This window comes from Eublepharis macularius, chromosome 17 (assembly GCF_028583425.1).
Source record: "Eublepharis macularius isolate TG4126 chromosome 17, MPM_Emac_v1.0, whole genome shotgun sequence".
Classification (NCBI taxonomy): Eukaryota; Metazoa; Chordata; class Lepidosauria; order Squamata; family Eublepharidae; genus Eublepharis; species Eublepharis macularius.
The window spans coordinates 36,363,261-36,377,907 of NC_072806.1; the positions used below are offsets into that span (position 1 = coordinate 36,363,261).

Sequence of the window (14,647 nt, forward strand, 5' to 3'; positions counted from 1 at the left end):
TATGTTCTATATTTAGTAATTTTAATATTTGGCCCATCGATTGGGATTTCTTTAACCTTCTTGGTTCTTAATTCAATTTTGTTTGGTTTTAGTTCCCCCTGTCCTTTTTGTCCTTTTCCCATACCTTTTCAAGCCTCCCTTTTATTCTAGAAACTTGGTATCTTCCTTCCCTCTTTTTCTTGGTGTGATTAGGGATTGATAGCAGCTTTCTAAAGTTTCAACCAAAGTTATTTCCCAGCTCTGGAAATACCAGAGATTGAACATAGGACTTTATGTAAGTGGTCGTCTGTAGGGGTGTGCAACAAAAAAAGATTCGGGTTTCCTGCTTTGTAATTTCCGAAGTGGGGGGGAAAGTCGGAAATAAGCGATTTCCGAAGCAGCAAGCTGCTTCGAAAATCACTTATTGACCCACATTGGTATGCTCCGTAAAGATCCGGAACACACCAACAAACTTCCTGCCTCACCGCTTATTTCACCTGATGGGAGGGGGATGAGAGGGTCCTTCTTGACCCAAAGCTTTCTGAAGCAATCCGAATCGCTTTAGAAAGCTTCGATTTGGTATTTCCAACTCATGCCAGCAATGCTGGGTCCAATTTGGGAATCCAGAATCTTTCCAATCAAGGTCCAATTTGGGATTTTTTCCCGAATTGGAATCCCAAAACGCACACCCCTGGTCGTCAAACATTCTATCTCAAAGAACCTTTTCTGAGTCATCCATTTTTTGAAAGTGGCCTTGAGTCCTCTTCAGGGAAGAAAGGAGAGAGAGAATGTTTATAAGCCTTAAAAGTTTTTAAATTTTTAAGTCTTTTTAAAAAAACCCAAATAACAGCTCTGCATGTCTGTCTGGGAAACCTAGTCTCCAAAGTGAAAAGGAACAGATTAGGAGGAGAGGGGATTTTTTAAAACTGCAAATGAAATGCACAGCCCTGACGATTAGCAATGCCCACAAGGCAACAGAATGAAGAAGGCCTACCTGTCCACTTCCTCCTTCATGTAGGTGGTGTAACTGCTACCATCGTACGATAAAAGAAGCCCTCCATCACTCAGCCGGTGAACATCAACCTCCACACAAGAGCCGTTCATAATGACAACATAGGAATTGGGAGATTGCCGTGTCACCTGTAATGATAAGGAAACCAAGGGACACCTGGTTAATGTGGCTTCCCAAGCTATCTAGGGAACATGAACCCAATTTTAATCCACAGGCAAAGGGGCCACCACATGAAAAAAACCAACTCAGGGCAAGGGGCTCACCATGAATCATTGAACAGCCTCCTGGACATTTCAATAGCTCAGTTCCAACATCACACCAAAATATGGCAACTTAACTGTGGGGTTGTGTGATGTTCTGCATTGACAACAGCCATTACGTAAAATCAACTTGCAAATCAGGATCAGAAAACTGTGGTTTTCAAGCAGGTTTTCAAACCACAATTTGTGCTCAGTATTTTGGGGAGTAATGTCACATGCTGGGGTGGGGGTAGTACTGCCGAACTCTCCACCTGCTCATTTCTTTTCCCAACTTGCAATTCATCTCACTGGGTAGTTTCTCCCCCAGTGAATCTGGCACAGCGAACAGGATCTGGGGAGGTATAAATTACCTATTTAAACCCTGCCTTTCCCCTCAACAGGGTCCCAAAGAGCTTACATCATTCTCCTCTCAAGCGCCACCCTGTGAGGTGGGTGAAGCTGAGTGAGCACAACTGGCCCAAGGTCACTCAGCCAGTTTCTACGTGGGGATTCAAACCTGGGCCACCCAGATTCCAGTTCCAGCACTCTAACCACTATATAACACTGTCTCTCAGAGTAAATGAACGCAGCAAGTAAGGGGAATGTTCAGTTGCTTCTGTCTGCGCTTTTCTTTTGCTCTTTAATTCACTCTTTGGACATGATTGGAGAAAACCTGAGTTTAGAGAGGCAGGGTCTCTCTGGAAAGGACCTCCTCCCAAGTATGCCACCCCACATATTCAGGTCTCCTGGTACAGCCTTGTTCCACAGTCCTTCATTCATTGCAATCAGACTAGAGGTAACAAGGAACATGGATTTCTCAGTTGTGACATTCTAATTCTCCCCTGCATAGTTTTCATGGTAGGGAGGAATCTTTTTATTTTACCAATGCATGTGGCTGGGCCAACTAAATGTTCTAGGTTTAGCATTGATTATAAATGTGCACTTCTTTTTGTTTCACTGCATCTTAACTTATCTGAGCCTATCTCAGATTTGATTGAGAGCGTAACACAGATGACGTGCTGAATAAAGAAATTAAGTATAATTGTTGCTATATATTCCTTTGAAAGAGATACGATACCTTTAGAACATACTTCTTCCCTTCATAAATAAGTTCCACATCCACAGTGTTCAGCAGAGTATGAGCAGGAAGAACCTGGCCCCTAAAAAACGGGGAAGGGAAGCAAAAGTGTCACAACAGAACTACCCCGGGAATGCGGGGGGGGGGGGGGAGACAGCGCAAGCTTCAGGAAAAAGAGCAGAGTACAACGCAAAAGCAAGACAAGTGCCCGTTCTCAGTCTATAAGAACTTTGCTGATCATGAAATGAAATGAAATCCTGCCCTCAAGTCAAAGTTGACTTATGGTGATGATGGCGGGGTTTTCATGACAAGAGACTCACAGAGGTGGTTTGCCATTGCCTGCCTCTGCACCCCTGGTCTTCATTGGAGTCTCTCATCCAATGATTAACCAAGGCCAACCCTGCTTAGCTTCTGAGATGTGACAAGATCAAGCTCACCTGGGCTATGATAGGAACAAAAAATTGATATGTTTTACACAGAAACATTTGTTTTTCACATGTTTACGAAAATTCAACACCCAGTTAGAAATAAGGGTTCTGTGCACCTCTGTAGCTTGCACACTGTAAAATAATCATCAGTGGGTGTTAATAAAAACCTTATCTACACAGAATTTAGCTATTACTTATTTTAAACTTTTCTATGCCACCTTTCCACCCGAGTAAGGTTTCCCAGGCAGTGAACTTTGAAACATTCCAACATTAAAATAAAATTTAAAATAAACAATAACAATTCAATAATACACATACATAATGCAACAATAATGAGGACAGCCAATAAGAATTACCGGGGATATGACAAACCAAAAAAGTCTTCACCCGCTGGCATAAGACAATAGAAGGAGACAGACGAATATCTGTCCAAAATCTTGGCACCATGGCCTTCTTGCCACCTGTCCAGCCTCAGATGATGGAGTTATCCGAAGCAGGGCCTCTAAGATGACTGGAGAGGACATGTAGGTTCATATGGAAGAAGGCAGCCCTTAAGGCATGCTGATTCCAAGCCATATAGGGCTTTAAAGGTCAATGCCAGCACCTTGGCTGCAGCATTCTGTACCAGCTATACATTACGGACAGTCTTCAAGGGCAGCCCCACATAGAGCAGATGGCAGTAATCTAACCTAGATGTTATCAGGGCATGCACCATAGTGGCAGGATTTTTTCTGCCCAGAAAGAGCAGCAGCTGCAGCTTTTGAAAAGTGCCTTTGACCACTGCTACCACCTGTTAATTCAACAGGAGGCCCGGGTCAAGCAGCATATCCAAACTACAAACCTGCTCTTATAGGAGGAATGCAACCCCATCCAGAACAGGAGCTATCCCAACTTTGTTAGGAATTCATTTCATTCATTCACTTACTCGATTTTTTTGTCTGCTGTCCCCATAGTGGGCTGAGAGTGGAGTAACAACCCGGTTAAACTAATTAAAACCTACATAAAACATTTCATACAATGATAAAACTCAGTTCATACAATAATAAAACTCAGGTGGTAGTCCCCAAAATATGCCCTGCCCCATTAACATTCATGGGTTGTGAGGTGGAGAGAGCAACCAGTCTGAGAGAAAGCTCGGAGGAGGTCACAATACCCCACCCCCCGGACAGGAGGCTGGTGGGGAGGCACACCTACACCCCATCCTCAACCATATGCCTAGTAGAACAACTCCACTTTACAGGCCCGACAAAAGAATAATTTGTTTGGTTGGGCCCCGGTTTCGGTGCCAGGACCGAAAAAGCCTAGGCTCTGGTCGAGGCCAGGCGAGCCTCCTGGGGGCAGCAGGTCACGAGCAGATTTTTTCCAGCGGACTGAAGCACCCTCCAGGGCATATATGGTAAGATGCAGTCCCATAGATATGCTGGTCCCTGTTTCCTAAGGGCCTTATAGGTTAAAACTGAAACCTTGAACCTGATTCAGAATTCTACGGGGAGCCAGAGCAGCTCTTGTATGGCACAAGTTATATATACCCAAAATGGAATACCCAATATATACCCAAGGACATGCACAGCTGCACTCTGGACCCGCTGTAACTTCCGGACCAGACCCAAGGGAAGGAATAAGATTCTGTTTGTTAGATAATTCCAGGTTCAGACTGTGCAGGGGAAGGAGTATCTTCATTTCCCCATAGGACAGGGGAGGGTAGGATAAAAATCGAATAATAATTTTTTTTAAATCTGCATTTTAAAAAAACTTTAGCAATCTGAAAGCTAGCACAGCAGGGAGTGGGCTGGGTTATAGCCTGTCTTGATGAGCTGGATTGTTTTTGAATACTTGGGGGGGGGCACTCCATGAAAAAATAGCATCGCATTGCAGCAATCTGAAGTAGTGTAGTCCACTTGCATAGGGTAGTTGACCTTGGCATTCTGATGCTTGTGAAAGGAAAGTTTTATTTTATTTACCAAAAGAGCTTACTTCCAATTTCTAAGTCTCTGTATCCAATATCAGCAGATCAATGACTGCAACATAAAATCAGGGCTTTTTTTCAGGGGGAATGCGGGGGAACGGAGTTCCGGAACCTCTTGAAAATGGTCACATGGCTGGTGGCCCCGCCCCCTGATCTCCGGACAGAGGGGAGTTTTGATTGACCTCCGTGCCGCCAAGCAGTGCGGAGGGCAATCTAAACTCCCCTCTGTCTGGAGGTCAGGGGGCGGGGCCACCAGCCATGTGACCATTTTCTCCGAGGGCAACGTACTGAGTTCCACCACCTCTTTTCCCAGAAAAAAAGCCCTGCATAAAATTAATTAAAAAACTGACTGCATAGAAGCAACTGCCAAAGAGCCCCCCCAGTGTGTCAGTTGCAAGGCTATACTGTGCAGAAGGGCAGAGCCACCCCGGAGCGATATTTTGTAACAAATCAGAAATTTTTGTAAAAATTAAAAGCCTTCTTTTACCTTTCCAGAGAGTGCAGAAAGTTGGAGACGCTATTCCGAAAGCTCACATCAGCAACATGAAGAGCCCCACACACGACTCCTAGCATAGTATCTGGTCTCTCTGCCTGGAAAGAAAAGGATTGGGGGGGGGGAATTCAGCTAATTGCCATTCCACCTTTGGAAACTACTTGAGCGTTATCACGGATTACAAGGCTGTGGCTCAGAAACATAGCCCCCACTTGCCTCACACGAAGTTCTCAGTTCAGTCTCCAACATCTCCAATTATTAAAGATCTCAGCCAAGTCACAACCCTGGAGGAGCCCTAGAGTAAGTCTGGGGGGAGAAGGGAGGAAGCACAGGTGCGGCCCTAAGAGGGGCAGTGGCACAGCTGCAGAGCAAAGGGAAGGATGGAGGCAAATAAGGAGCAGGCAGAAGACATGAAAGCCAGCAATAGCCTCCTCTAGAGTAAAGGCCTCCTCGGGAGCAACTTATGGGAGGCAGGAACTGGGCGCAGCCAGGAAGATGCAGATAAAAGGCCCCCAGCAGGAGGAACTGGAGGAGGAGTCAAGGGACAGGCAAGAAGCTGGGAAGAAGAGCAGCTGGAAAGGAGTCTCTGCCACTGGGAGAGAGCAGACCCTCCCTGGGGCCAGGCAGGCAGCATTCCTGGCCAGGAGCAGGGCCAGCTGTGCCACCGGGGAAAGTGGTGGTCTAGCACAGGGCTCAGCCGTGCAGGAAGGGTCCAGCAGCCAGAGGCAGCAGTTAAGGGACCCAGGGAAGAACCCATGCCCAGAAGCAGGCTTGGAACCTGGGTGGCAGCTAGGGTTGCCAACAAGCCTGGAGGAAAAAAATCATGTCCCACCCCTTGAACAGATGCTTAGATGGGATGTTATTTATCAGGTAATATTAATTACCTCCATGACACATCTGATCTCTTAAAGTCGCTGATAAAAATAGGGACAGGCCTGTTGGCAACGCTACTTGAAGGATGTGGAGGCGATGACAGGTAAATTGGTCTCCTGGTTGAATTTGTGACTCAGGCTCATAAGTTGGCTGTTGTAATTGACATAAGCAGTTAAGCCTCAGCAATTCCCTGGTTGGTGCAAGAAACGAGACCCCACTGGGGAACCAACCCCTGGGGGCGTGACAAAATCCCACCTGCTAATATTGAGTAGATGGACTAACGGCCCGACTCTGTATAAGGCAGCTTAATCAGTTCCTAAAAGGAATCTTACATTATATATGGAGACCAACCAGTGGCACATGTTAGCTATATACCACCAACCCTGAGCGGCAACCGCTTTCTAGGATCTGCAGTTGGAATGCTGATTCTTCCAACATTTTATGCCAAACAACGTTCATGTATCTCTCAGCCAAGTTCAAGCCAAGTGTGTGGCATACATTTTGGTGCTTACATTTTGGTGCTACACCTCTGAAGATGCCAGTCACAGCTGCTGGCGAAACGTCAGGAACTACAATGCCAAGACCACGGCAATACAGCCCGGAAAACCCACAACAACCAACGTTCATGTATGTTAGCAATAACTATTTCCTCCACCACCCCGAATGTTTTTTAAATCTCATAAAGGACTCCAACCTCACCTGCACTTTCTCTGCAATAAGCCGGTCCAACCAGCCAGTATCAATGCGGTTTTGTTGAAAGCTCTCGGTCTCCAGTAGCTTAATCAAGTACTCCACTGTGGTTCGGAAGTCTCCGCGGATGGAGAGCTCCTTCAGAGCCACTACCATATTTCTGGGGGAAGGAGGGAGTAAAACATTTGAGAAGAAGGTGAAGGGCCCTCTGCAGGACCTTGAAAAGTCTCTACCCCTCTCCCAACCCACCCTGCCCAGTTGCTAAAGTACTATAGCAGTAAGAGAACTGCTCAGTTCAAGAAACCTTGATTATAGCACACCATGCAAATAAGAGATGTGACTTTTTGGAGTGCTCCTGGGTTTCTCCTACTGGGGAAAAAATAGCAGTGGCCGAAAGCCTTACACAGAAAGGATGCAACTGGGTCCTTTACTTTCTAAGGTAAGTTGCCAGTGGCAAGACAGCGTCCTGAGCAGACATGCCAGCACATTGCTCCGGCTCTTATGTAGGTTTGAAGATAAATTATTTCTTTTGAGCTTTGATCTCTGATGAGCTACAGCTAGTTTGTGACTTGCACTTTTTAAAGAGGTTTCCCTAGAGAACTCTGGCTTTTTTAGCCTCTTTGGACCGTTTAAGGGTAAGTTGCCCTGAAGGGCTACTGGTGGCCAGGGGGAATCCAACCCAAGCCCCGTCGCACTGGCAGCATTATGGAGGCAACTCAGCTTAGACCAAACCGGTGAAAGCACAGAAGGTGACAGATGAGCCAAAATCTGGTTTTGCAGGCCTCACCCTTAGCCAAGTCCAAGCCAAGTGTGTGGCATACAAAGGGGTTTTTTCCCCTCATACACATAATCAATTGCTGCTTTCCAGTCCACATAACATGCACACAATCACCACGCACAACAACCTGCACACAGGTTGCACGTTCTCTTCTACACAGGAAAGAGGACAAAAGGTTTGAGTTCTACATTCAAACCCTCCGGGAACTCACGACTAAAACTAGGTCACTATGGCTTTCTCCATCCACCAACGATGGCTGCAAAATCCTTCAACCTGGAAGCCCTCCTCCTTCCAAATCCAGCGCTACACATTCCCCCAGTATTCATCATCAACACCCTTGTGACTCAGGAAATGTCTGCAATTGAGTGGCAACAACAGGCCTGGATCACGGGAGATTAAATCAGACAGGGATCGGTACACAGCAAGATCCTGCCACGCATAACGGGGCAGTTCTTGACCCAGAAAATTTTTCCCAAGTTCACCCAAGGGATTACACCCTCGACTTACGAGATGGCTTCCTCCCGGTTTTCTCCCCATGAGAAGCAGTGGCCAAACTGAGAGTCAGCAAATTCGTGGAGTCCGCCCGCAGCAGCAACGCTGAAGTAGCCCCAGACGTTCTTGTTACTGCGGAAATTCAACTCTTGAACGGTTCCGGAGCTGGGTTTGAACCCCTGCGGAGCAAGAGGTAACATTATGAAAACCCGTGGGTAGGGGTGGATTTTCATGTTTATTTTTATTTATTTGTTAGTTTATTATTCATGTCATCATCATCATTGTCGTCATCATCATCATTTTTATTACGGTGCCAAGACCAATATACAAAAATTATGTTACTAAACCACTTATCAATAAAAAGAAAAACCATCAGTTTTTTTAAAAAAACTTTTAAAATACATTTCAATCCGTTTAAAAACTAATGTACAGAATCTGGCTCCTTGCCATGTGATCATGTGGTTTTTATCGGCTAAGAGCCAGCGGAGCTTTGCTTTATTTGTAGTTATACGACTGGGAATCCTGTCTAATAGTGGGGTAATAATTTTTAAATGAGCCTCTCCATAAAATGGGCAACTGCCGCTCTGCAGACTCTACCTCTCCCAAAGGGCATAGGCATAGCCTTTCTGCATAGAGGATTTTGTTGCACCTACCCTCTACAACCACCGATGGAAAAGCAGAACACCTGGCCAAAGAAAATGCCCTTCTTATTATTCATGTCATTTATGGTCCGCCTTTCTCGCTGAGACTCAAGGCGAATTACACAGTGTCAGTATCAAGAACAATTTCATAAACAATGCCGTAGGGCAGGGGTGGGCAAATTGCGGCCCGCGGGCCACATGCGGCCCGCTACAGAGTTTTTTGTGGCCCGCCAAGACAGTCAGAAAAATCCGTCTTGAACTGAGATTTCCTTCCCGTGCGCGACCAAAGATTCGTCTTGTATTTTCCACTAGGACGGCTACGTCAATACGCATGCACAGTGTAGATACGCGCTTTTCCGGTTGATCTGGTTAATTTCAATTTTGTCTTTGCAACAGTAAATCTATAAATTTCCAACTTTAGTGAAACCATGAACCCTCCGAAAAAACGTAAACTCGGTGATGAGTTTTAAAAGGTGCGGCCCTCCGCTATCCTCCACTCCCACAACGTGGCCCCGAGCCAAAACAATTGCCCACCCATGCCGTTGGGTAAATAAACAAAATTTTACAAAGACAGAGCATTAGTAAGAATCCAATACAGAGGTGACGAAATGCTGAAACAGAACATAAGCAATTCTAGGGCTGACATAGGGGTACATATTTAAAGCAACAGATAGTATGTAAGGCAACATAATGGTGAAGTCTATGGTTTCTAACTCATTAGTGGAGCATATGAGACCCTTCCCTACAATACAAAAGCCTTTTTGATTAATTCAGTTTTGCACTGTTTGCAAAAAACAAGGAGAGGGGGGGCTCTCCTGATCTCCTCTGGCAGGCCGTTCCCCAGCGTAGGGGCCACCACAGAGAAAGCCCATTGCACAGGCTTCTGCTGACTTCACCCATGTGCAGGGTGGCACCTGCGGGAAACCCTGCAGGTTTAATCACCGCTCAAAATCTGTATTGGTTTTTCAGGTGAACTGAGGTGATGCAGATTTTTCTTTTATTAGCAAAGATGCAGGTTGCCCTAAAATTCATTGAAAGCCATGCAGGAAGATGGTTTGAATTATTTGTTAATTCCATGTATTTATGCCCCTCCTTTTCAACCAGATTGGCTTTCCACAAAGACAGCTGCAATTAAAATCCCCACAAGAAATGTAACAAATGCATCTGCATGGTTAGGAGAAAGAACCTTTGCTGTTTACTCTTATAGCTGTATTCCTCGGAATCACAGAGTTGGAAGGGGCCATACAGATCTTCTAATCCAACCCCCCTGCCCAATGCAGGATGAGCCTAAAGCATCTCTGACAAATATTCATCCAGCCTCTTCTTGAAAACTGCCAGTGAAGGGGAGCTCACCACCTCCCTAGGCAGCTGATTCCACCTTGGAACTACTCTGACCATGAAAAAGATTTTCCTAAAATCCAGCTGGTACCTTTCTAAATGTAATTTAATCCCATTGCTTCGAGAGAGCAATCATGTCCCCCCTCAACCTCCTCTTCTCCAAACTAAACATTCCCAAGGCCCTCAGCCTTTCCTCGTAGGGCTCAGTCTCCAGATCCCTGATCATTCTCATCACTCCCTTCTGCACCCTCTCGATTTTGTCCACATCCTTTTTGAAGTGGGGCCTCCAGAACTGCACACAGTACTCCAGGTACGGCCTAACCAAGGCAGTATAGAGAGGGACTATGACCCCTGCGATTTCGATGCAATGGCCCTTTTGATACAACCCAAGACTGAGTTTGCCTTTTTTGCCACCGCATCACACTGACTGCTCATATTTAGTTTACAGTCCACTCTTACTCCAAGATCTCTTTCGCATACATTACTACCTAGAAGTGTATCCCCCATCCAGTATTTGTGCTTCACATGTTTGTGGCCCAGATATAATACTGAGCACTTATCTATGTTGAATTACATCCTGTTCATAACCGCCCACTTCTCCAGAATATTCAGGTCTTCTTGAATTTTAACTATCTTCTTGGGTGTTTGCCACTCCTCCCAATTTGGTATCATCAGCAAATTTAATGAGTAGCCCATTTACCCCTTCATCCAGATCACTGATAAAAATATTGAAAAGTACCGGACCCAAAACCGAGCCCTGTGGCACCCCACTGGACACCTCCCTCCAACCTGATGAAACGTCATTGACCACCACTCTTTGGGTGCGGTCTTCTAATCAGTTCCCTATCCACTGAACTGTCCTATAGTCCAGTCCGCAGTCTTCCAGTTTACCCATTAGAATATCATGAGGAACCTTATCAAAAGCTTTACTGAAATCCAGGTAAATCACGTCAACAGAGTTCCCACAATCCAGTAAGCTCATCACTCAATCAAAGAAGGAAACCAGGTTGGTACGACAAGATCTGTTGGGGACAAAACCATGTTGACTTCCCCGGATCACTAAGATCAATCCCTTTAAAATCTGTTCTAATATCTTCCCAGCAACAGAAGTAAGACTGACTGGCCTGTAATTTCCCAGGTCATCCTTCTTCCCCTTCTTAAAGATTGGGATAACATTCGCTCTTCTCCAATCTTGTGGCACATCCCCAGTCCTCCAGGAGGCCTTAAAGATGATGGACAGGGGTTCTGCAAGTTCTCTAGAAAGTTCTTTGAGCACTCTTGGGTGCACACCATCCGTCCCAGGGGATTTGTATTCGTCCAGTGTAGCCAGGTGCCTCTCCACAACCTGTCAATGTCAACTAGCCACTCAGGTGTTCTGTCGTGTCTACTACCATCTCTAGATGGGCTCAAGTTCTTCAGGGAGAAAACAGAGGCAAAAAAGTCATTAAGCCTGTCTGCTTTTTCTCTGTCCTCCATCAGAGTTTCTCTTTCCGCTCCCAACAGCAGTCCAATTGCCTCTTTTACTTTGCTTTTGCTTCTCACATACCTGTAGACGTTTTTCTTATTGTAGCGAGCCCCCCTAGCCAGACCCAGCTCATACTGAGCTTTGGCTTCTCTGATGGCTGATCTGCAGTACCTAGTAACCCTCTTTAGAGGTCTGTCCTTCTCTCCATTTCCTGAACATTTCCTTTTTCTCTCTTAGCTTATTCTGGAGCTCTCTGTACATCCACATCGGTTTCTTGGAGCTCTTGAGTTTGCAAAAGCTCATGTTTGAGAAGGGCCCACCCTTCACTCGCTCCTTTCCCTTCCAGCACACTCCCCCACGGAATGACTCATCAAGCCTCTGAGTTCATTGAAGTCAGCCCTACGAGTCTGGCCACGAACTTCCTTGCCCCCCCATAACAACTGGAATTCAAGGAGGACATGGTCACTTCTCCTTACGGTCCCCACCACCTTCACCCATCTACCAATTCTTCCCTGTTGGTTAATGTTAAGTCTAATATGGCCGAGCTCCTTGTAGCTTCCTCCACCATTTGAAAAAGGAAGTTATTGGCCAGGCAGGTCAGGAAGTTGAGTGATTCTTGTCGCTTTGCTGAGCCTGTCTCCCAGCACACATTGGGGAAGTTGAAGTCACCCATAATTACAAGCTTCTGATGTCTGGATACTCTGCCGATCTGTTCAAGGAGGGCAGCATCCGTTTCCTCTCCCTCCTTCCCTTTTCCTGCATTTTGACTTTCACTATAGGCCACTCGGCTATGCATTTTTAATTAAAGGTGTATGCAGAGGGGCACATTTTTTCCCCTTTACATGCCGAAAGAAGATTCACTGCAGCATGAAGCAGAAGTGAAGACTTGTGGGTTGCCAGAGAGGATAGTGAAGGTGGCTTCTCAGTCTTTTGCTCTCGAGGGTCTCCTTCCAACCGCTGCTTGCATCCAGCTGTTGGCACCTAAGGGTGCTATCGCCTGATAAGGGTTTCCCTTCTGGAAGCACGTTCCAATGAAAATAAACTAGGTAACACAATGCCCTTCCTCAGGAGAGACCTGATAGCGGTGATCTTCATATTTCTGGTGTACATGTGAGCCCTATTTGATGTGTGTGACTGACCTGCTGTTCCCCTGGCATTACCACAGATACGTATGTTTCCCAGGCTACAGTGTCCTCCTCCTCCTCTCTCGCTAGTATGGAGGGGAGGTTTTGCCAACCACCACAACAGGTGAAGGTTCAGCCTCTCTGACACAGATGCAGAGAGTTTGAGGCCTGGCAACTTCACTGAAGATTTACCAGTGAATATTTAAGAATGTTCAGGCTGGTTGTAAAAAGATGCCTTTTGTGGGTTTTAGTACAACTACCAGTGCAGAGGTTTGTTTTGTTTTTTAAGTAGAGAGAAAAAGAAACACAAGAAGAGGAATGCTCACCTCATCGGGATTCTCGCTAGTGATGCGGGCAGCAATCACGTGACCCCGGGGACAAGGCACATGGGCGGAGTTGTCAAAGTCAATGGGGGTATCTCCCCAGGGAGAGACTCCGTACATTACCCGGATGTCCTTGATCCTGTGGAGAGGAATCCCCATGGCAATCTGAAGAAGAAAAAGACACTTTTCATATATATTTACATATTGAAGTTTAATAATAATTAGCTCTTGGCCACCCTGCCCTGTGGATCCTGAAGATATCTGAGATGTCGGATGCAGTGCGTGCTGCTCTAATGTGTTTTATATAGTATTTATATGACGATATTAATATCTTTATTGTATACACACACACACACACACACACACACAATATATATTGTATCATATATACACATACACATACACATACACATACACATACACATACACATACACATACACATACACATACACATACACGTATGTATATGTATATGTATATGTATATGTATATGTATATGTATATGTATATGTATATGTATATGTATATGTATATGTATATGTATATGTATATGTATATGTATATGTATATGTATATGTATATGTATATGTTACGTTGTCATCCCCTCTGAGCTGCTTGTGAGTAGAGATGATGCAGTTCGTAGTTCGTTGCATTTCACAAACCACGAACCTTCATGAACCTGCCCCAGTTCACGAACTGGTGCATTTGGTTCATGAAAATGTCACCTCTAGGTCAGCAAATTGTCACTTCCGGGCAAGCAGAAGAGCACCCAGGCCAGCAAAAGGCCTGTAGGAATTCCATCCTGTGTTGCCTAGGAAACTGATTGATTGGCACCAGGCTGTCTGCAGTGACAAACCAAAAAACTAACCAAATGAACCAACCTAATGTTCGTGGCGGTTCGTCAGAAATGGGCTCTGAGAAACTGCTGGTTCGCAAACCATGAACCGGCCTGGTTCATCACGAATTTTGATTTGTATTTCGGTTCGTACCCATCTCTACTTGTGAGGAGAGTGGATTATAAATAAAATAAAATAAAATAAAATAATTAGCAAAGCCAAGCCTGCAGATTACTAACTGACAGAGCAAAGGACAGGGGGAACGGTCCCAAACTCCAAAGCAAAGGCACACTAAGGACACGCCAAAAGACCGCTGCGGAGCAGCCGGAGAGAGTGGGCGCTCCCCCATCCTTTTGATTTTGACCCTCAGCATTTATGAATAAAGCTTTGGATTGCAGCAGCGGTCTTTTGGCGTGTCCTTAGTGTGCCTTTACTAACTGACAGAGCCTGAAGGGTCACAGCATGTTCACTGGCTCTTGACAGCTTTCCAGGTTTTATTCAGGATGCCAGCTGAAGTTCTTGGAAGCCCAAAACAACCTAGGACCAGCGTGCTTAGAAAAAAATTGCCTCTGAAAAAACTGCTGGAGTTCACACATGCTTAAGTCAGTCCACTCAAGGAGAACTAGGGAACCTCTTGAGCAAAAAATATACTGGGGCAACACTGAAACAGAGAAGATAGGGGTTAAGTTTCACCCAGGGCAACGAAAGACCTGCAGCCCACTCTCCCATAATAATCTCCATATCTCCAATTGTTTGCAAATGAAACATACAATTTCTATATGCACAACAATAGGATCTGAATTGGCAGTGGGAGGAGATCTTGGGGTCAATGAAAGTGTCAACTGCATAGGCTGCAAATATAGGCTGGGGGATTACTAGGCAAGGGGCTGA

The 14,647-nt window shown here is 45.5% G+C and overlaps 1 protein-coding gene across 2 annotated transcripts in view; it reads right to left on the reverse strand.

Annotated features, from left to right (window-relative positions):
* The window catches only part of ACACA (acetyl-CoA carboxylase alpha), a 297,390-nt gene that overhangs the window by 203,212 nt on the left and 79,531 nt on the right, over positions 1–14,647 (reverse strand). For both annotated transcript variants that reach the window (XM_055001998.1, XM_055001997.1), the window contains 6 exons: positions 12,923–13,084; positions 8,044–8,207; positions 6,768–6,918; positions 5,190–5,293; positions 2,309–2,390; positions 974–1,119 (listed from right to left, as the gene is read on the reverse strand). In XM_055001998.1, coding sequence (XP_054857973.1) covers positions 974–1,119; positions 2,309–2,390; positions 5,190–5,293; positions 6,768–6,918; positions 8,044–8,207; positions 12,923–13,084 — 809 coding nt within the window. The remainder of the gene's footprint in view (positions 1–973; positions 1,120–2,308; positions 2,391–5,189; positions 5,294–6,767; positions 6,919–8,043; positions 8,208–12,922; positions 13,085–14,647) is intronic.